This window comes from Puma concolor, chromosome D4, assembly GCF_028749965.1.
Source record: "Puma concolor isolate L17-30 chromosome D4, mPumCon1.1.hap2, whole genome shotgun sequence".
NCBI classification, from domain to species: Eukaryota; Metazoa; Chordata; class Mammalia; order Carnivora; family Felidae; genus Puma; species Puma concolor.
The window spans coordinates 58,513,665-58,535,084 of NC_141679.1; the positions used below are offsets into that span (position 1 = coordinate 58,513,665).

The window sequence follows — 21,420 nt, forward strand, 5'->3', positions numbered from 1 at the left end:
GGCAGCGGCAGCCTCCCCAGGAGGGTCGACGCAGGGCGTTACGAGGTGCGTGCCGGAACTCCCAACTCGGACTCGCACCAGAGGCCATGTCCTGGGAAGCCCAGTGTCGCTGGGGAGGGAAAGGCGGCGCACCCGGAGCCTGAAGTGTCTCTGGTGGCCAGGCCGAGGTGGGGAGAGCCCCGAACCCCTGGTGATGCGCGACAGTGAGCACCACGGTCCTCAAAGCGCCTTAGCGGTTGCCCTACCCCCGTTCCGCGTCCCGAGAGGGGCAGCTCGGGGCTGAAAGATCCGGGAGGTCCCGGGCTCCCAGGCCGCACCTGGAGAGCCCTGGACAGCCGCTGGGGTCCCTTGGCTACAAGAGTTCTCTGAAGCCGGGCGGGGAGGCTCGCGGAGTGGGGGGCCCGCGGAGCCTCCTCCTCCGGGCAGCCGGCGGGGTGGCCCCGGGCTCCTCCGCCTGCAGCTGTCGCTGCCTTATAAGGCGGGGGCCGGGCGGCGCCGGGGGAGGGGCTGCGGCCGCCGGGCCACCTCCGAGGCTCTCCAGCGGCGCGGGGAGGGCGAGAGAGCGCAGCGCAGCGCAGCGGCAGCTGGAGCCGGGGAGCGCGCCGAGCGGGCCATGGGCAAGTCAGGTGAGCCCGCGGGCCGGCCGGGCGGGCTGCGGGGACGGCTCGCGAGCCTCGGCTCGGGGATCCCCGCCTTCACCGTCCCCCGCGGCGGGCTGGTTCCCCGGGGAGCGGGACCGCCGCGGCCACGCGGGACCGGGGCTCCGGCTGCGCCGCGAGACCCCCGGCTGCGGGATGGGGCGGCGTGCGGGGCGAAGCGCCCGCGGGCTCGGCGCCGGCGGTTTCCGGGGCAGCCAGGAAGCCGGGGTGGCCTTCGGGCCACCGCGAGAGAGGGAGGGAAGGCGAGACCGAGGGAGGGTCCCCCTGTCTGCGAGCCAGAGATTGCGTCAGGGAGGGCTTCCAGGCGCTGGGGATTAGCGCTCAGCGTCCGGCCAAGGCGTGGCTTTGCTTTGTTTCTGGAGCAGAGTTAGAATCGGCAAAAGCCTCCAAACTATGACAGCATCTCTGGCTGCAAAACAGCTCGCCCCAACCAACCCTCAGGACAGCTCTGAGCATCCTTTTCTTCTGTCGTTGTCCCTCCTCCCCTGAGGGCCCCCTCGGTGCCAGGCTCTGTGCCAGGCTCTGTCTGGCTCCACTCGGGCATATACACTCGCGCTTCCCCCTTACGTCGGACCTGTGGCTGCGCATCCTCATCACTGTGGCTGTCGGGGTGAACTTTCTAAAATGCAGATCTGTCCTGTCGCTCCCTAACGCTTTCCATCCCACTGTCCACAGGTGAGAGAGTACACACTCTTCCGCGGGGCTTGGAACCCGCTGAGAGTTGGTCGTCACCCGTTAACTCCCCTACGTTCAGCTGTTAGGAGGCTGGCACGCTGCTCCCTCCCCGGGGTTCCTTTTCCAGTGCTCGCCGCCACCACCTTGCCTCTCCCACTTCGCTGAGGTGGCAAATCCTCCCCATCTTTCTAGGCTCAACTCGGGGCTGGGACCCCCTCCTTGATTTCCCCATTCCCCCAGAGGGACGGCCCCACTCTGGGTCTTCTTTGTTGCAGCCCTCCCAGCAGTCAGCTTGGGACACTACCCCAGCCATGGACCTGTTTCCCACAGATTCCTCACTGCTGGTGGCCAGGGGCCATGTCTGTCCCAGCATAGTTCCTGCCTCACAGGAGGCTCTCAGTGAACAGCAGTCCAGCAGAGTTCAGGAGTCCTGCTTAATGGGAAGCTGGGGTTGTCATCCTCAGGTGGGTGAGGCTGGGTCGCTTCTTGAATCTCTTCTCAAGATCCAGACTCTCGAGGTACCCATGCTGGGAGTAAGTGGCCTTCCCTGGCATTGTTCCTGCCCTGCCCTGACGGGTCTGGCCTTCAGCCCTGGCTCTGCTAATCGCTTGCTGTGTGATCTTGAACAAGGCTCTTTCCTTCTCTGTGCTTCAGTTTCCCCATCTGTACAGTGAGGGTGGCCCCTATGATCTCCAGTATGGAAAGGTGACATAGGGAGTTGTCATGTAGTAAAAGAACAGGATGATAGGTGATGATGGGGCAAGAATGCGGCAGATGTGAAAAAGCATTTTGAAAATCAACTCCTTTCTCTGTACCTTAGGAGAAAATCCGCAAATTCTCTAACGTTACATTTTTATCAGTTGTTTCTGGCTTCTTCTTTAAGCCGCAGACCCACTGCTGTGGAGGGCCTGGCCTCTGTCCTCAGGAGTATTCATTTGGATCATGAAATGAATCACAAAGCTAATTGAGGAGGAGGGTGGATTGGCTCCAAGCCGCAGGGCAGGTGCCGGTGGAGAGCGGTAGGAGCTCAAGGGAGGGGGACATCTGTGCGGAGGGGACCTTTGCAGCCTCCTGGAGAGTCTTGGGGATTTGGACTTTACCCATGGGCCCTAGGGTGCCATTGAAAGACATTGATCTAAACACAGCAAGACCAGAGTTGTGCCAGGGTGGACCAGACGGGGAGGGTAGAGTTGGGGGTCAGGGGGAGTTGCTGCAGTTACTCAGGAGAGAGAGATGGAGGCATCTAGGACTGCAGAGGAGGAGGAGAAGGGTTTTTGAGATAGTAGCCAAAAGTGGACTTGGTGACCAACTTACTGTGAATGTGAAGAAGGGACAGCCTTGTGAGTCTGGGTGCGGGATGGCGGTGACACCTTGTGGGACTAGAGATGCACAGTCAGGCCAGTTCAGAGGAGGAGGGCAGTGCAGAAGGCAGGTAAGAGCTGGTCCTACTACGTACCCAGGGACCTTCCAGAATGCTGGTCCAGGCGTATCTCCCTCTTAGCCACATGCATTTTATTTGGCTGTCCCAAAGACCATGAGCCCCCAGGTAGTGTCTGGCCCCCCTAAGGGTCTTCAAGAGAAAGTGGCTTTTCTGGGCCCCACGGGCCTTCAGCACAGGGCCAGCCTTGGGGTTCCAGGCCACCAGCCTGAGGTTACCTGCGCCTGCCGTCCGGTAGCACTCACAGATACCTATCCACACAGGGGCTTTACGTGGTTCCAAAAAGACCGGGGTAAAGAGCCAGCCCCTGCCTCTTCTGGGCCTCAGTTTCCTCATCACCGCCTAGGGGCCAATCTCTTTTTAATATTTAACCTCAGATATATTCCAGAGCTGCCTGGGGTTGTGGGCATTGCCGAAAAAGTATCAAACAACCATCACAGCTTAAATTCCAGAAGACACTCAGCCCAGCGCTTAGAGTTTCCCAGGACCTGCTCCTCGCCCTGGTCTCCCTGCTGGCCTTCAGTTTGCTGCACGTGTTATGGAGGCAGAGAAAAGCAATGACCTTAGGCTCTGTAGAAGCCTCTAGCCCCTAATAATCATGATTACCAATTATTAAGGTCCTACTACGTGCCACACCTGAAACTAGGTATTTCATTACCAACGTCTGTAACAGCGCTACAAGGCAGTTATTATCAATTTTACAGATTTACAGAGGTTGACTCACCTTGTCCAAGTTCACACCTTGACCAGTAAGTGGACAGACTGGGATTTGAACCCAAGTTTCTGACTTCCCAGCTGTGTGCTTGCCCCTCAGACACACTGACCACTTTTCTACCTGCTCCCCAGATGCTTCTCACCCGAGATGCCAGCCCCACAGGGAACTTACACACCCTGCAATTATTGCTAAGTATCTTAGTGTCCCTCCGCCCACATCTCCCAGCCCAGCACCCAGGGAAGTCAGAGCAGAGGGCCTTTGGGGACTGACTAGCCCAGGAACTTTCTACCAGGTGGAGCTGTCACACCTCTGCTAGGGGAGGCTGTGTGGGCTAGGTCACTCCCAGCTGTGTCATTGCCATCAGTTGATTTTATTGAAAAAAAAAAAAGGTGGGGGGGAGTAGTTCAAAGAAAGGGTTTCCTGCTTTGAAGATATTTTGAAAACCACAGATGTCATCCTTCCTTCACACGGATGGGGAACCAGGGCCCAGAGAGGCAGGGACTTGCCCAGTGCCTGTGGCAGGCCCAAGGGGCCACAAGCGGGGCTGGAACGGGGACAGCCGCTTTGTAGGCGGAGCAAGCACTCTCCCGGCCCTGGCTCCTTCAGTCCTTCAAGGAGTATTGTCCTCCCGCAAAGGGGCAGCCGGGCCCAATGCTCCGGGACATCCTTGTTCCAGTAAGCAATTGAGCAACTCTTCAGTGACCATCATTTTTGTCTTAGGGAGAGGAAGACGTATATGAAGTGGAAAGTGTGTGAGATTTGAGGGAGGGAAGAGGGTGAAGGGAGGGACATTCTTACATTTGGCTTTATTGTGGACTTATTGTGTGACTTTGGGCAGTTCACATGTTCAGCCGTTCCTGTTCTACGGTTTCCTCATCTGCAATGAGAAGGCTCCCATCCTAGTGCCTTCTCTGTGCTAGTGTGGGACTTTCATTTATTTGTTTGTGTACTCGTTCATTCAGCAAATGTCTAAGCCCAGAGGTACCGAAAGAAGTCATCAAAGACCAATTTAAATACCAGCAGCCCCGCTTTCTCTAGAATCTGGGAGGGGCGGGATCCCTGGCTGGCAGTGTCAAAGGAGCCAGCACACTCTTGATCTGTGAGTCATGAGTTCAAGACCCCTGTTGGGTATAGAGATAACTAATAAAAAAAAATAAATAAACTTAAAAAAATTTGTTTTAATCTAGGAAGCGCTTTGACAGGGCAGTTTCTCCGAAGGCCAGAGGCCAAAGGATCTCTGCCCAATAGTGATGATGATAATTATAGTTGACATTTAGTAACTGTTCATTATGTCCCAGAACTGTTCTAACGCATTTACATAGACCAATTCATTGAATTTTCACAACAACCCTGTGAGGTAGAAACTGTTATCCCCATTTTATATATGGGAGAAATGTGGCACAGAGTGTGATTAAGCAACTTGTCCTAGAATCTACAGTGAGTAAAAGCTGGGATTTGCCTCTTGAATTTCCTGGAAGCCAGGCTGAAAGAGCAAGAGCTACCCATCTGGAACTCATTCTTTTTTTTGTTTTGTTTTTTGGTGGTTTTTTTTTTTTGATCAACTTATAATTTTTCTTCCTGATAAACTAGCACAACCAGCTTTGCCCCAAACGCGGGACTAGGTCGCTTTCCAGCCTCTTGCCAAGGGGACAGAAGGGGCTCGTTCACAATTCTTGCCCTGACCCCTGATGGGCCTCTTTGGTGGGGATTCTGGAGAGGGCAGAGAAATGAGTCAGGCCCTGGGAGGCCTCAGAGGACATTCAACGCTGAGGGAGGAGCCTGTCCCAGCCCAAGGGCAGGGAGAGGGGGAGGGGCACGACCTGAGTCTATCTGGCAGTTAGAAGCTTGGGCCCCAAGTTCAGACCTTCAAGAGCCCCCATCCCAGTTCAGTGTCCTCTACCCTAGCAGAGACAGCCCAGTCCTGCCACCCTCTTTCAGCCCCAGAGAGCCATGCCCAGGCAGCTCCTTCCACCTTCCAGAAGCTCTGAATTCAAGCCTCACACCTGCCCCCTGGAGCTTCTACTCCTGAAGCCCCTGATTTTCATCTGGGGCCCCTCAGGCAGGTCGTTCATAAACGGCTTGGCATGGAGGAGGCTCTTGAGAAAGTTCTTTTCTCCTCATACTTCCTCCTCCTCGGGATCTAAAGACTCAGCCTCCCTGGACCTGATCCTCCTCCTGGATCTGGAAACCCTGCTGTCTCTTCTATGCGCTGTCCTCTGTGTCGTGGCCCTCGGGCGTGGTGTGGGGTTAAGGACAGGGTTTCCCCCTTCGTGGGCTTACTACCCCTGGACCAGTTGTGAGAACGTGGGCAGGTTACTTCCCTTGTGGAAGTAGCCTCAGTTTCCTCATCAAAACAAACAAGCAAACACACAAATAAAACCAGGGGCTCCCACAAAAGGTGGTGATAAGGGTGATAAGTAAATAAGATCGTGCACCGGCCTGGCACCTAGAAATAGTTGGTCAGCAAGCAGAAGAAAGGATACCTTCTTCATTCTGGGCTGGCACCCTGAGCCTGTATGACCTCTCTGAGCCTTGGTTTACCCTCCTACAAAATAAGGACATAATCACTGCCCTCCCCCATTGTGGGGTGGCTGTGAGGGCTCTCCCTGCCTGATGTGGGGATGGGGAGATTTTCTTTGACTTTTAATCTTTATGTGCAGATGTGTTCTTGGGTTTTCCTACAGAGCGAGGTGTGCCTTTTGCTGGGTGTGGTCACAAGTGGTATCTTGCCTCCAGGAGGCCCTGCTCTGTAGAGCCACCTGGGCGGGGACTGGCCTCCGAGGTGGGAGGGACTCTGGGGCCAGTGGGAGATGTGGCCTTGGGGCCCCCATGCCTTCCAGCCAGGGGTGGGGAGAGAAGGTTCCCCTACCAAAAAGTCTTCCTGACCCCTTTCTAGAAACCCTGGCCCAGGAAACTGGCCCTGCTGGAGACAGTGACTAGCTTTGGCTTCTGGGCACCAAGCTTAGATTGGGCACAGGAACTTTCACTTTTGTTTCTTTTTACTTCCCACATTCTGGGAGTGCAGTGACCTAGTTTCTAGCAGCCTTATATGTCCCTCTCTGCCAAAAAGACTGCAGGACCTCCAGCACTACTGGGTCCCCTGCAACCTGAGCCTGGCACTCAGGGCTGCTTGTAAACAAACTGAGCTTCATCTAAGCTACCCACTCCTCCCCTGTCTCCCCTTCCTCCCCATAGCCCCGGATACACCAGATTCCCGGTGGCCCTTGCTTTCTCTGTGCCTCTCCACCTCCTCACTACCTCCTCCCGGAAGCCTTCCCCGTTCATTGATGGTCCGCATTGCCATGCCACTCAATCCCTTGCACCTCCTGTGGTGTCCCACTGTGGCCTCCCCAGGACATAGGAGCTGGAACGGACATTAGTGTGGGCCTCGCCAAGCCTGTCCCTCAGATAGGGATCCTCTGCCACCTTGACCGCGTGCACCCACACCTGCCCCTGCACGTACACATACACTTACCTTGATCACTCCCTCTCCTCAGAGAAGCTCAGAACTCCTTGGAAGTCTGAGGTGGTCATTCAGTTGTCTCCTCTCACCCCACCCTGATGGGACCTTATGAGATCTCAGGATTTGAAGGGACTCGAAAGTCATCTGACTGGCCTCCAGTGCCTGAATCCTTTTGAGAGAAATCACTTTGCTTGTATTCCCCCAGTGCCGGAGAGCTCATTACCTTGTGAGGTTGTCGGTTTTTAGAAAGCTTTGATTGAGAGAAAGATCTTTCTTAGGCTGAGCTGAACTCTATCATCCTGCCTTTTCTACCCATTGACTCCGACTTTGCCCTGTGGATCCCAGAATCCATCAGAGGCCTCCACTGTGTCTTCCAAAGTCTGATCTGCAGGATGAACATACCCAGCATTGTACCCATTCTTTATAAGACCCCCATTTCCGGCCCCGTCTCCACCCTGTCACCACTTCTGGACACACTACAGATGGTCGCCACCTGCAGACAAGGCCGGGGCCAGGCTGCGTGAAGCACACCAGCTGGACACCGGCTCGTGCAGGACAAGCAGTGCGCTGCCCGGGAGCTGGTGGGTTACTGGCCGCCGAGTCGCCCTGCTGACTCCTTTGCACGTCACCAACAGGAACCCCTTCTGGTCCCCTTGAGTTGCTATGGCTTCCACCCGAGAGATTCTTTAAGAACCTCTGTGACTCCGTTATCCCAAATACCACATTAACATGCTAAACCCCAAATCTTTTTTATTATTGTGGTAAAACAAAAAACAAAAAACAAAAACCACACATGACATAACATTTACCATGTTAACCATTTTGGAGTATACTGTTCAGTAGTGTTAAGTATACTCACGTTGTCGTACAACAGATCTCCAAACAGTACCTTCCTTCCCTTTTCTTCCTCCCTCCCATAAACCTGAAATCTTTACCTTTCATACCAACGAGGGGTTGGCCCCTTTCTTGGACACAAAGACCTGAAGAGTTCAGATCGCAGCTCCGCCTCTGCCTTGTGCCCAGCTACCATCACCCCTTTGTTCAGTGTCCCCATGTCTGCCCCCACCTCCCCCCCCTTCCCCCCCCCCCACCCCGTGTTTGCCTCCCAAATCCTGCCATTCAGCCCTGCCTCCCCCTGCCGGTGCCTTGCTGTGACCAGACCTCACGGAAAGGCAGTGCTGGGCCCCCAGGGTCCTAACTCTTCGGGTCATTGGAACCCCCTCGGGCAGCTAGCCACCACTGGCATTGCCTCACCTCTCATGGCCGTGTTTAGCCTAGAGCTCCCTGAGGGCAAGTCTTCCTTCTGCTTCTCCTTAGAGACCCAGTGGGATTTGATCCGAAGCCCCAGGGGACATGGGGAATCTGGCTGAGGGAGGGGAGGAAGATTCCCTGTTGGGTCATCTCAGCCTCTGGGGCGAAGAAAAGAGCAGAGGAGAGGAGAGGACAGGCAGCCTGGTGAATGAGCTGGGGGCAGGGATAGGAGTGGCGCTTCTTTCAATCCTCCACTTTATTCCTTTGCTGCCCACAGCCAAGCCTCAGGGAAGGGTCCCGCCAGATGGGACTAGCTCAGTGTCACCCCGCCCTCCCCGCCATGGCTCTTACTCGTAACCCACCCAACTCACCCCATTTCACAGAGGGGCACTCCCAGATGCCTAAGACTGGTGCTCACTGACTTCGCAGTCAGCCTGACTGGCTCCTGTACAGGCATCCTTGGGGCCTCAATCCAAGGGGCCACCTTCCCCATCCCCCGGCCCACGTTAGTCTGCTTTTCTCCAAGTTCCCCTTGCCCTCTGCTCACCTTCACCTTAGCCCTCTCATACTCTTTGCTAGTGTCTGTGTACAAAGCTGTCTCCCTTCTGTTTGCGAGCTCACTGAGGGCAGGACATTTGTCTCTGGACCTCTCACACATAATCCAGGACCTGGAGTAGAGAAGGCGCTCAGAGAGCAGACAGACAGATGCGTGGATGATGGGTGGATGGCTGGCTGCTGCTGCTGCTGAATAGATTACGAATCAGAAGATGGATGGACGAGTGGCGGGGAGACGGATGGAAGGTGTGGGATGGATGGGGTTCCATCTCAGATCCAAACTGCTGTGACTTCTGTCTACTGTTGACTCTGCCTTCACCCACTTCTTCTCTCCCTGAATCCAGCCTCCTTCACCTCGTCCTTTCTGAGGTCATGACCCAGTTGGGCCCAGGCTCTACCTCTCCCTTCAGTGCACCCCTGGAAGGACCCCACCCTGCTCCCCAACACCACCACATTCTTTTCCACTCTGTCCCTCACCCCACCTCCCCGGTGCTGTCCCCCCTACTCCCCTTCTTCACCTGTCCCTGTCACCCTCACCACAGCCAGGCCTGTTCTTCCCGGTCCCCACCACATCCTGTGGGTCCAGTCTGAGATATCCAGTCTCCGCACATTTTTTTCCCAGCGGTTCCGGTTCCGTTGCTCACTGTCCCGCCCACACCCCCCTGCGTCTTCTGTGCACCTGCAGCCCATCCTCCACCCAGCGGCCAGCAGAATCTCTCAGAAACACAGATCTCAGGAGCCCAGCCCCCTGCGCCCATTCAGTCGCTTCCCATTGCCCCGATAAAGACCCCAATCCCTAATGTGGTCCATAAGGCCCTAGGTGACCCGTGAGGTGCAGACGCGCGGAGATGTGGAAGGTGACATCAGGGGTATGAAGCAGGGCATCGTGGTTGCTCGGTTGGCCCCGGTGCCCAAGGGCAGCAGCGGCCGGTCCCTGTAGCCTGAGGGTTGAGCTGGGCGTCACTCTGAAGCCTGCCATCCTGCTTTTGGTGGGTCTTTTCTCTGCACTGAGACATTCTCCGTTTTGAAATTATTGCAGCTTCCAAGCAGTTTAATAATGAGGTCCTGAAGGCCCACAACGAGTACCGGCAGCAGCACGGCGTCCCCCCACTGAAGCTCTGCAAGAAGCTCAACCGGGAGGCCCAGCAGTGAGTGTCCCCAGAGCCCCGGGTGACTCTGACCTTTCGTGGCGCTGTGGCTGCAGTCGTGGTGGGGCCCTGGGGTAGCTGGACGGACATAGGACTGGGGGGCAGAGGCAGCCAGGCTTGAATAATCCTTGAGCCACTTAACCTAGGCAGGTCCTTTTCCTCCGAGCCTCAGTTTGCTTCTCTGTGAAATGAGACTGTTGGGGGCTCAGAAGAGATGCTGGCACGATGCTCCTGATTTGTGCAACTAGCCTGGGGCAGGGAAGGAATCTCAGCCACACCAGTTTAGGGCTCATACTCTGGGGTTCCCTGGGCTGCACCCGCTCTGAGGAAGTACATGGACTCTGGCAGGTATTCGGAGGCCCTGGCCAGCACGAGGATCCTCAAGCACAGCCCGGAGTCCAGTCGCGGCCAGTGCGGAGAGAACCTGGCATGGGCCTCCTACGATCAGACAGGTAGGTCACTTTCTCAGCTGCCCCCCGCCAACCCCCCCCCCCCCCCGCCTGAGCTGGGCCTGGGACATCCAGTATTCAGGCCCCTCCTGGCCCCAGCACCCTCCTCCGTGTGGCCTTGGTGCCACCGGCCCAGAGAGAGGCGCCCCAGAACCCTCTGCCTCTGTTCCCAGGGGCTGGTCACCACAAACTCTCCGATGGCCGGCTCAGGGCCAGGCCTGTGCTGGGTGCCAGGGACACAGAGATGAGTCAGACTGCCCAGCCCTCCCCTTCGGAAGAGCTCCCAGCTGAGGAATGGGGGCGGGGGAGACAAATCCATTTCTGTGCCCTTTTTGTACAGGGTTTCAGCATGACCCTGGGGGCGCCTCAGTATCCCCAGCTACAGAAGAATTGTACTTTCTTCACATTTTTCTTTAAGTGTTGATGTATTAACTTTTATCACCAGAAAAATGCAATTGAGCTTTTTCCATGTTAGAAAAAAAAAAAAAGAGAGAAAGACAATTCCTCCATCCAAGGTCACAGCCTGGAATGATGATCCCCCCACACTGACCAAACATTCTTGAGCTTCCTGGCTCGGACAGGGCTGTCCGGCTTTTTAGGAAAATGCTGGAGAGAGCTACTGTGCCCTCTGGGGCCTGACATTCCTGGGAGTTCCCTGGGGGGGGGTGGGTGGGGGTGGGGGAGAGGCCCTGTGGGCCTCCCAGTTTCCCCAGAGCAGCGGGCCTCCGGGAGAGGTGTGCGCATGCTCCCCAGGAAGGTGGGCGCCTTTGGCCCCCTCTCCAGGCTCAGGCCACTGGCTTTGGTGGGCCTGGGAGAGAAGTCTCACCGAAGGGGTGGGAACAGATGTGATTGGTTCCAGCCTTGCGCTGGCTCCCCATGGAGCCTTGAGTGAGTCACTACCCTCTCTGGCCCCAGTTTCCCCATCTCTGTTTCATTAGGCTGTCTTTATCCCCGCCCTGGATCTTCTGCAGCTTTAAAAAAATCCCAACACCCGGTTCCTCCGGAGATACTGATACAGGCTGTGGCAGGCCCCAGGCCTCAGCAACGTTTCAGTGTTCCCCGGGTGAGGCCAGTGTGTACCCTCTGTTGTGTAAGGTCTTGCTACTCAAAGTGTGGTCCACCGGCCAAGAAATGCAGACTCAGAGCCTTTACCCTCGACCTCCTGAAGTCAGAACTTTAACAAGCGCCCCAGGTGATTCACGCACAAATCACAGTTCAGGGTGGGACTAACTGCTGTGGGATCTGAGGCTCCCGGCTGTGGTCCCGACACCAACAGCTCCCAGAGAGATGCTGGGGGTTTTCTCCTACCGGCACCTGCCCGGCGGGGGCCAGCCGATGCTCTAGGTGAGGACCCTTCTGCCTGCAGTGGAGACCCTGGCCCACCAGCCCAACTGCCTTTCTTCCTGTGGATATTTCAGGAGACAGACTTTGGGTGGGATGAGGGCAGAGTCTCCCGAAAACTCAGAGCATCATTAGAAGCCCTTGGAGTACGTTGCAGTCAGCCCTTGTACGGAGGCCAAGAGAGAGGAAGGCCTTGCCTAGGATTACATAGAAAGTTGGTGGTAGGGCAGGGACACAGAGGCAGTCCTCCAACCCCAGGCCAGGGCTCTTCCCAATCTCCAACAAAGCTCTCTCTTCAGCCTAGATACACTCCTGGGCAGGAGTCCCTATCTCGGCTCACTGGTGCTTTATCAGACATCTAACTGTGGGGTGGGTGGTTTGGGGTTAACGGGAGAAGATGGAAGGAGTAGTGAGTGAGTTGATTTTCCTGCTGAGGTGTTGGGTTTTTTGTTTTTTTTTTTTTTTTTAAGTTTATTTATCTTGAGAGAGAGAGAGAGAGCATGTGCTCTGGAGGGGCAGAGAGAGCCACCCAGGTGCCCCAATTCCACTGCTGAGTTTTAAGCAGTGTCTTTTCCCTGCAGGAAAGGAGGTGGCTGATAGATGGTACAGTGAAATCAAGAACTACAACTTCCAGCAGCCCGGCTTCACTTCTGGGACTGGTGAGTGATGGGATCGCACCAGTGGCCTGGTCCTGGGCAGGGTTGCACTTTGGAAAGGAACTAACGCTCTGAAAAGCGGCCATTTCCCTCCTATTTTACCTCTTCCGTATTTCTCCTGTATGACTTTGCCCGAAGGGCAAAGCTCTCTTTCGCCATCACTTCTCCCAACACGCACACATCCCCCTCTATCTGAGAACACCCGAGCCGCGGATTCCCTCCCCACCAGCTCCAAGTTCTCCGGATGACTAGAGTGTGTGTGTCACAGGAGGCTGTGGATTTTAACCGCTGCCCAGTGCTTGCTCCCGGGAGTGGCGCTACGGCCCATCATCCTACCACCAGTCTCGCTCCCCTCCGATCCAGCCTGGGCCCACAGCCAGAATATTCGAAAGCCCTCTCTTCAGGAAAAGGGCCAAACTGCTCACTCTCTCCTCCTGGTCTTAACTCCCTCCCCACTCCCCCCCTCCCCCAAAACCCTTCCCAAGTGCTTCCCACGCCTACAGCCTCCCAGCCTCCCCCTTCATCTTCTCTCTCCAGTTTGGGGTTCAGGTGAGCAGAGAGCCTAGATCTGCTCTCGGCTCCAGCACTGTCAGTTTTGTGAACTTGGGTTGACTCCCTGTGCTTCCCCTGTCCCGGAGGGTGAGGGGCCAGGTGGTGGCCTTTAGGGGACATTGAGAGCTGGTGTTTAGATGCGGGGAAGGGCCAGCTGTGGGACCGGCATCGGCTTTTCTGCGAGGCCTCCAGAGTGAGCGGGAAACATTCAGCTTACTACAGCCCCACCAGCTGCTCTGTGCTCTGGGCTCCCTCCTGCCCCTCAGCAGGCTTCCCTCACCTGACACCCTCTTTCCTCAGAACCGACTCAGATCGACTTGCGGCCCAGGATGCGTCAGAAGGGGCTGTGAGTTTCTCTGACCGAAAGGCACCAGGGAAACTGAAAAGGGGGTTCTCTGCCCACCCCCTTCCCTCTCCCCTCCCCCATCCCACCCATGGGTGGGGCCACTATGGCCTCTCACCCCCTGGAGCATTCTTCCGAAGCAGGAAGTGACACGCTGTCGGAGCCAGTCACTGTTTCCTGTGGTTTGCTGCTCACCCTTTTGGGCAGGGGTTCTTTCGACAGTGTAGGCAGGACTGTGGGGCAGAGGTGGAAGCATCTGCTGAGGCATTTCTCCTCTCAGCTCCCCGGGCTGGGGACAAGGAGGCCGCTGTCAGGGCCCTAAGTAAGAAATGACTGTTGGATGGCAGTTCAGTTGAAGGGGTGAGGAAGGGAACAGGAACAGCTTCCCACCAGTGTTTAAGGATGTATGTGCAGACCTGTCTTCTTTTCGTAAAGTTCGGCGTCCAGAAGACATTTTATTTCAGAGCATCTGGATTTGCTTACCCCGTGAGCAAGACTCGCGAGCAATCAGACATGTGTCAGAGTGAGTTATTAGCGTTGCTCATGTGCGTGGCACTTGACAATTATAAAGTGCCTCCACAGCCACAGCCACGTGAGCCTCACAACACCATTTGTAGGCGGGGCTTTATCCTACCCATTTTGCAGAGGACGAAACTGAGGCCATAAAGAGGAAGAGTCTTCTTTTATATCTCCTATCCTCAGTCTGATGCTTTTTCCATGGCCCCTGCTTCAAGGTGGGAATCTCACAAGGGTCAGAGCTGGGAATGGGACTCAACTTTCCTTGATCACTGACCGCCTGTCCAACCTATTGACCCACATCTCCCAGCCCGAAAGAGGAAAACCTCAGAGCAACTAGCCCCTATGCTGTCCCAGGTGCCGGTGGGCAATGCCTGGGGGAGACAGCCTGATCCTAAGACAGAAGCACAGCTTTGGACGGTGTTATAGTCAGAGCCTGCAAGACCCTTCAAGATCCTCGGGCCCATTCCCCGTGCCTCAGCCTCCCCAGAGCTGCTGTTTACAGGGATTTCCTGGCCTGAGTCCATGATGTAGGGGAAGGGCCTTTGAAATATCCTGTAATCTATCCCCACCCACCTTGGGTCAGCATCTTGTGACAAAGGACACAGTTCTGTGCTATGTGTTGTGTGGAAAGAAATGGTTTCTTGCAATTCCTTTGTTATTTTCTGTTTTAATGAGTCGGTTGGTTTGTTTATTCTGAGTAAATAATACTTTTACATGACATGAAACTTGCAAACTGTATAAGGTAAAAAAGTCTTCCTTCCATCCCTGGTCTCCAGAACTTTCCCTTCCAACCAGTGATACGAGTTTCTTGGGTATCATTCGAGAGTTGTTCTGATTTTATACCAGCGTTTGTGTAAATATGTTCTCTTTTTCCCCTTTTTTATGTGTCAGATATATGATCTGTTTTGCGCTTTCTTTCTTCATGCAGCAGATTGCCAGAGATTGTTCCCTATTAATACAAAAAGAGCTTTTTCATTCTTTCTTACTGTTTTACGTTATTCCCTTGCAAGAATATACTGTAACGTATTTAATATGCTTTCCAAATGTGTATTCTAGCAAGCTTGGGTCCATAGCAGAAAAGAGGATGTGATCCCTTTTGTGGGGGGTGGGGAAGAAACTGTAATTGATTTAGTTAGAAACCACTGTGTATCTGATGGTTGCTAAGGAAGTCATGTTCTTTAACTCATCTCTGAATACCCATACTTAATTATCTCCGTAACCAGAGACCTCCCCAGCCAGAGGAAAAATTACTTAGTCTCATCTGTTTGGAAAAGGCTTCCACAGGCATGCAAACTGCTGATGTGCACCTTGTGTCTGTAATCACTTCCTTGGCAAGCGGTGGATAAATGGCAGTTCGTCCTTGTCTGGGCAGCAGAGAGAGTGAATGGTCAGTAGCCAAAGCATGTGGTTCTCTTGAAAGAAAAGGCTGGTGTGAAAAAGGGCTTGAGCCTTAATAAAAAGGCAGCTTTTAGAAGCAGTGACATCTGGCAAAGTTGCCGAAAGCCTGGAGCTGTGACTCAAAAGTGTAAGGACCAAGGGTGAATTGGCAAGAAGTGTTTCTCCTCTATTTTGAGGTGAAAATCAGAGTTTCTTGGGCATTGGTTAATACAAGTCTAAAGATATGTGATAAAGATACATAATTGAGCCTCGGGTTTCCTTTCCTTTAGTTTTTGCTTTGATTTTTATCACGGCAACTCTACTCATCAGTGTTTATGTTTGGTTATTTTCACAATTTAGTAATCTCAAATCTTTTATGGATGTAGACAAAGCAAAAAAGTATACCTAAATTTAATAGTTATAAAAATGGGGTTCAACCATAGGGCAAAACACACAATTTAATCAATGAACATTTTTTCAGTCCTTACCATACATGAGACACAACGGAAGATATCAACTGTCGGGTTGGAAGAGTGTGAATATCTACCGCTCTTTCCCTTTCCTTTCTTTCTTTCTTTCTTTCTTTCTTTCTTTCTTTCTTTCTTTCTCTCTCTCTCTCTCTCTCTCTCTCTCTCTTTCTTTCTCCTTCCTTCCTTCCTTCCTTCCATTTTGTGGTAAAATATATTTGCCATAAAATTAACCATTTTTAAGAATGCAGTTCAGTGAGATTAAGTACATTCACATATTGTGCAACCATTGCCAAGAACTTTTCAGTCATCACAAATTGAAACTCTGAACCCAATAAACAATAACTCCCATCCTTCCCTCCCATTTCCCCACCCTTAAGCTCTGGCAACAACCACTCTTCTACTTTTGTGTCTATGAGTTTGACTATTCTAGGTACCTAATATAACTGGAGTCATTAATATTTGCCCTTTTGTGTCTGGCTTATTTCACTTAGCATGATGTCCTCAAGGTTCATCTTCGAGGTAGGATGTACCAGAATTTCACTCCTTTTTGAGGCTGAATAGTATTTTATTATATGTATATATACAACATTTTGTTTATCCATTTATCCATTGGTGGATATTGGGTTTTTTCCCCTCTTTTGGCTATTGTAAATAATGCTGCTGTGAACATTGGTGTACAAATATCTGAGTCTCTGCTTTCAGTTCTTATGGGTTTATACCTGGAAGTGGAATTAATGAATCATATAATAATTCTATAGTTAATTTTTTGAGGAGTCACCATACTGTCTTCCACAGTGGCTGCACCATTTTACATGCCCATCAGCAATGCATAAGGGTTCCAATCTCTACACATCCTCAACAATATTTGTTATTTTCCTCTTCTTTAAGAAAAAAAAATAATATCCATCCTAATGGACGTAAAGTGGTTCCCCTCTTTCTTTCTTAGCTGCCTTGTGGGAAACTTAGCTCCTCTGATCACAATTTTCCTCCTTCCCTCTGTCTCTTCTGTTCTTCATCAGTTACTTATTGAGCATCTACCTGTGCCAAGCTCCGTGCTAAACACTGGGTATGTTGTGGTCAATACGAAAGGTGAGGTGCCCACCCTCAAAGAGGAAACATAGTCTCTTCAGTGTTGTTTTAGCAAATGAATGCCATTCTGTGATATGGAAGTAAATATTGACTTGTCAGAGGATCTCTGTGAGTCCTCAACAGTGAAGATGGGAGGGATAAACTCCCAACCTCTACTCCTAGGAGACAGAAGTATTAATGGTCATTGAGCAAAGAAGCCACTATAGCAACTCTTTGACCCCAAAGCAGAAGGGGAGTTGGAAGCTGAGCTATATTAAAAGCTCGAAAGAAGCAGTGGATGAGGGGCAGGGAGCCTGAGATGCTGAGCAGCTTAGCAAACCATAGAAGTGTCTGGAGGGTCAACAGTAGCTTGAGAAGGAACTGGGCTGTTTGGCACAGAGCAAAGGAAATTGAAGGAGGCTCTAACCTGTCAAGGTCTCAAAGAGCTCAAAATAGAAAGCCTGCACTTCAGTGAGGGCAGAACCCAAGTCTAAGATGGTTCTTCCATATGCCTTTTCATTCATTCACTCATTTGATTCATTCATTCATTCATTCATTCATTCATTCATTCAACAAAGGTTTAGTTTGTACTTTTCATGTGCCAGGCTGTTCCAGGGTACTGAATTTACTGAAACAATTTCATTCTTGCCCCTGTGAGTCTCCTAGCCTAGTCAAAGAGCCAAGCAGATTAGCAAGAAACCAAACACACAGAACATTGCAAATGGTAAGAATGCTGAAGGGGAAAAACAAGGTATGATAAGATGATCTCGGGAGGGAGGTGTTCAGGAAATGAGTCACTGTGAAAGGCTTCCCTGCGCAAGTGATATTCAGGCTGAGGCCTAAGGGACAAGATGATGTTGGTCATCATCAGAGCAGTCCACACAACGGCCAGTGTGTGTAAGGGCTCCATGGTGGGAAATAACCTGATGTGCTCAAGGAATGGAAAGGAGGCCATCAGGCCAAAGCCTTCACTTTCCTCACTTTTATTCTAGGTGCAATTGGAAGCGGTTGAAGGATTTTTAAGCAGGGAAGTAAACAGATATGTCTGAAAACGGTTACTCCGACTACTTTGGTAGAAAATGAATTAGAGGAGGCAAAGGCAGATGCTAGGGAACCAATCAAGGGCTATCCCAGTGGTCCAAGTGAGAAAGTTTGTGGTTGAGACCAAAGTTTGGGGAGTAGATGGACTTAAGATATGTTTTGGAGTTCAAATCTTCAAGATTGAATGATGCATTGTTGAGGGAGAAATGTGGGAGAAGGAGGGATACAGACCAACCCCTAGGGTTGTGTGCATAAGGGGACCATTAATGGAAATGGAAGGGAGGAAGAGGAGCAACTCTGGTGGTGGGGGAATGGGGAGGGCGGGGAACCAAAATCAAGGATGAGGTTTGGATAGGTTTGCCTATGAGTCATCCAAGTGGAAATGTCAAGTAAGTAGTTGTATCTGGAATACAGAGATTTGGGCTGGAGAAATACATTTGGGAGCCAGGGAAAGATGAAATTACCTAAAGAGTACAGCAAGAAAAAAACAGAGAGCCCAGGACTGAGCCTTGGGAAGCGCAAGCCCCTCCAACATTTACAAGTGAGATGGAAGAGGAGGAAGAAGAGGCGGTGAGATGGGGATGCCCGGAGAGGGCAGCGTCGTGGAAACTAAAAGAGGGGAGTGCTTCGAAAAGGGGAGGAGTCGACCCTATTAAATGTTCCTAAGATGTCAAGTGAGATAGAGACAAAAAGGGGTCTTTGGGGAAGAACATGGAGACAGATCATCAGTGACCCTGAAGACTACAGTCTGCAGGGAGGGGTGGAGTCAGGTGCTGGTAGGGTGTCATCCTAACTGTTGGGGTCACTCAGCTTTGTCGTGATCTCTGGGAGACCATGAAACCTTTGGGCATCGAGAATTGGTGGGGTGAGGAGGATCTGTGTGGCTGATTGAGAGGACGTGACGCCTCAGAAAATCAGGTAGGTGGAGTGTTCTATGTCTCCTTCCTCTGATTGGTGTGCGTGAAGATGAAGCCTCCCAAGCCTTACAAGACAGTGCAGGGCTCAAGAATCCTTTGAAACATCCTTCTCCAGATTCTGCTAACTGACCTGTTTCCCTCTCCCCCTGCCTGTGCCCCTATAGGACACTTCACGGCCATGGTGTGGAAGAATACGAAGAAGATGGGAGTGGGGAAGGCATCTGCAAGCGACGGGTCTTCCTTCGTGGTGGCCCGATACTTCCCGGCAGGGAATGTCGTCAACCAGGGCTTCTTTGAAGAAAATGTCCTGCCTCCAAAGAAGTAATTCATTAAACGTAATGGGAAGGTGGCAGACTGAGCGTGGATACGAAGTTCCTGGAACAACAAAAACTCAGCGGTGTGTCTGTCCCTGTGGGTGTACGCGCTTGGTGTGTGTGTGATGCATGTGTGAGTGTCTCTTGCACCACACGCTTGGATATACGGTTATGCATGAACTTATTCTTATCAAAGGAAGGAGCCAATGAAGCCTTTATCCTAATGGTTACCTAGACCACAATAATTTGGACTTCAGGGGGAAAAAATCAACTTTAAAACGTTTGGTTGGTTTTTTTTTTTTTTAAGCAAACTTTTTTTTGTATATTTCTTATAATATCCATCCCTGGTCTTTTTCTATTCCAAATGTTTGCGATGCTTAGAAGTGAAGTTCATTTTGTGTGATCTTCTTGCATTGTAATCTACTTTTGGTAGATACTTAGGAATATTAAACTCGCGTGTAAATGTAACATAAAACAGCTTTAAACACATAAACATAAAGCAGCTTCCATTGGAAACATGGGGAGGGCAGCAACTCCATTTCACAGCATCGTTGGGATTTCTCCGTTGTAAGACATGATGTCATCTGCTTGCCTCCTGGAATTCTCTGATGGGAATGCCAAAGAACAAATGGAGAGAAAATTTTACTTCCTTGCATTTTCTACCTTTAAATAGCAAACTAGCGCCACTACCACCACCCTTGCCCCCTCCCACCTTTTTTCTTAAAATCCTCTGGCATTGAAGAGCTCAGTATGTGCCTTCTCGTTTCTAAGGCCTTGGGTCAGGCCCGAAGCTGCCCCCTCCCCCACCCCGGCCAGGTGGCCCAGGGCCTGTTCTGGGAGAAAGCCCCTCACAAGGCCTGGGCTCGCGGCCAAGCATCCAACAGATGAAGTCAGTGCGCGTGGGGGTGAGTGTGAGCTCACCAGGGCCCCCAGAGGAAGCCCTCCAGCCTCTGCCCTCCCCTCACACACAGGGCGGGAGCCGGGCCTGTTCCTGGCGGCTGTGGCTGCAGCTGTGCTGGCGGCCCCTCCAGGAATGTGTGACAGGCCCAAGCGTTCCAGGGAGATATCCCGGGTGGGGGGTTAGAATCGCCAATTGGCTTCTGTGTTTTGCCTCAAACTACACAAAGTTCCCCTGAATAACAATTTCACATGGTCCATGTGGGAAGAACCAACCCAGATGCCAGGCTGAGTGGCGTGAAACTGGCATCTCGAGTCCTAAGATAGCAAGGGTGGGAGTTGGAAGGCTGCCGGCTTAAAGACAGATGTCTGAGCAGGCCAGTCAGGAAACGTGCTTCCTGAAGGTCTGTGTTACACTGTGAACACAGCCTCATGCTGTGCCCTTCGTTTCACCCAGGGATGTTGACTAAGACAACAATAAAATCTTTTTCTTTGGTGTAATATCTTCCATGTCATTCGTGCCCGATTCTTAACTGGTGACTAAGGTAATCATAACTGTCGGTTCCTGCCTCAGGTAACTCAAGCTTCTGAATACCTCCAACCTCTCCCCTGTACTTGGTGCCTCTTGGGCAGCCATGTTTTGATCCATGTGACCCACCCTCACACAGCTGATTGGGCTGAATTGGACACGTGATCCAAGGGCAGCCAATCCCTGGGCTGACCATGGACCAGGAATTTAGCTAAGACCTGAGGAGAGAATTTGCCGGTTGCCCCGAAAAAATTCAGATGCCATGGGTTTGAATGAGGGCCATGGCAAGCCAAAACTATATGCAAGCCAAGTTGCCAGTTGAAAATACATAGACGTGAGAAAGCCAGTTGTTAGAGGTACAAAAGAGGTGGAGTGAGCTTTCTAGCTCCAGGCCAGATCTGTGTATCTTTACTTTTTTTTTTTAAGTCTTTTTTTTTTTTTTTAATGTTCATTTAGCTCTGAGAGAGAGAGAGAGAGAGAGCATGAACGGAGGAGGGGCAGAAGGAGATGGAGATACAGAATCCAAAGCAGGTTCCAGGCTCTATGCTGTCAGCACAGAGCCTGACACGGGCTCAAACCCACCAACCGTGAGATAATGACCTGAGCCGAAGTCAGACGCTTAACCAACTGAGCCACCCAGGGGCCCCAAATCGGTGTATCTTTAAAACACACCCCTCATCTTCAGGGCTTCCCAACAAAATGATAATGTCAACTGCTGTTCTCCAGAAGGTTAGAATAGTAGGGTCCCCTCCCTGAGGGAGTCTTATTCAACCAAATAATGAGCTGGTCAGAAAGCTGAGGATGGGGGGAATAAAAAGACTGGGCTGAGGCCACACCTGGGCAACCACCTTGAGCAACAGGGACTGAATGACCAGTCAGTGAACTTCCTGGTGGCTCCCAGGGACACCTTCCACCCAATGCACACACATAACAGGGGGGTGGATGCTGGCATGCAGCCAGGCTCTTGAGGTTGGAGTCTGTTTCGTCAGTTGGCTGGAGAAAGAAAAAAGCTGACCAGAAGAGCACTCCAGGCTGAAGAAAAG

The 21,420-nt window shown here is 52.2% G+C and overlaps 1 protein-coding gene across 1 annotated transcript; it reads left to right on the forward strand.

Annotated features, from left to right (window-relative positions):
• Positions 1-471: 471 nt before the first annotated feature.
• On the forward strand, positions 472-20,349 carry GLIPR2 (GLI pathogenesis related 2). The gene is made up of 5 exons (XM_086683495.1): positions 472-626; positions 9,796-9,904; positions 10,253-10,356; positions 12,276-12,353; positions 18,802-20,349. The coding sequence occupies exons 1-5, from the start codon at positions 614-616 to the stop codon at positions 18,960-18,962; spliced, it is 465 nt and encodes a 154-aa protein (XP_086539621.1). The 5' UTR covers positions 472-613; the 3' UTR covers positions 18,963-20,349.
• Positions 20,350-21,420: the final 1,071 nt, after the last annotated feature.

Coding starts and splice junctions, on each gene's coding strand:
- GLIPR2 (XM_086683495.1), top strand. Junction 9,905..10,252: donor CTCAACCGGGAGGCCCAGCA/GTGAGTGTCCCC, acceptor GGACTCTGGCAG/GTATTCGGAGGCCCTGGCCA. Junction 12,354..18,801: donor CGGCTTCACTTCTGGGACTG/GTGAGTGATGGG, acceptor GTGCCCCTATAG/GACACTTCACGGCCATGGTG.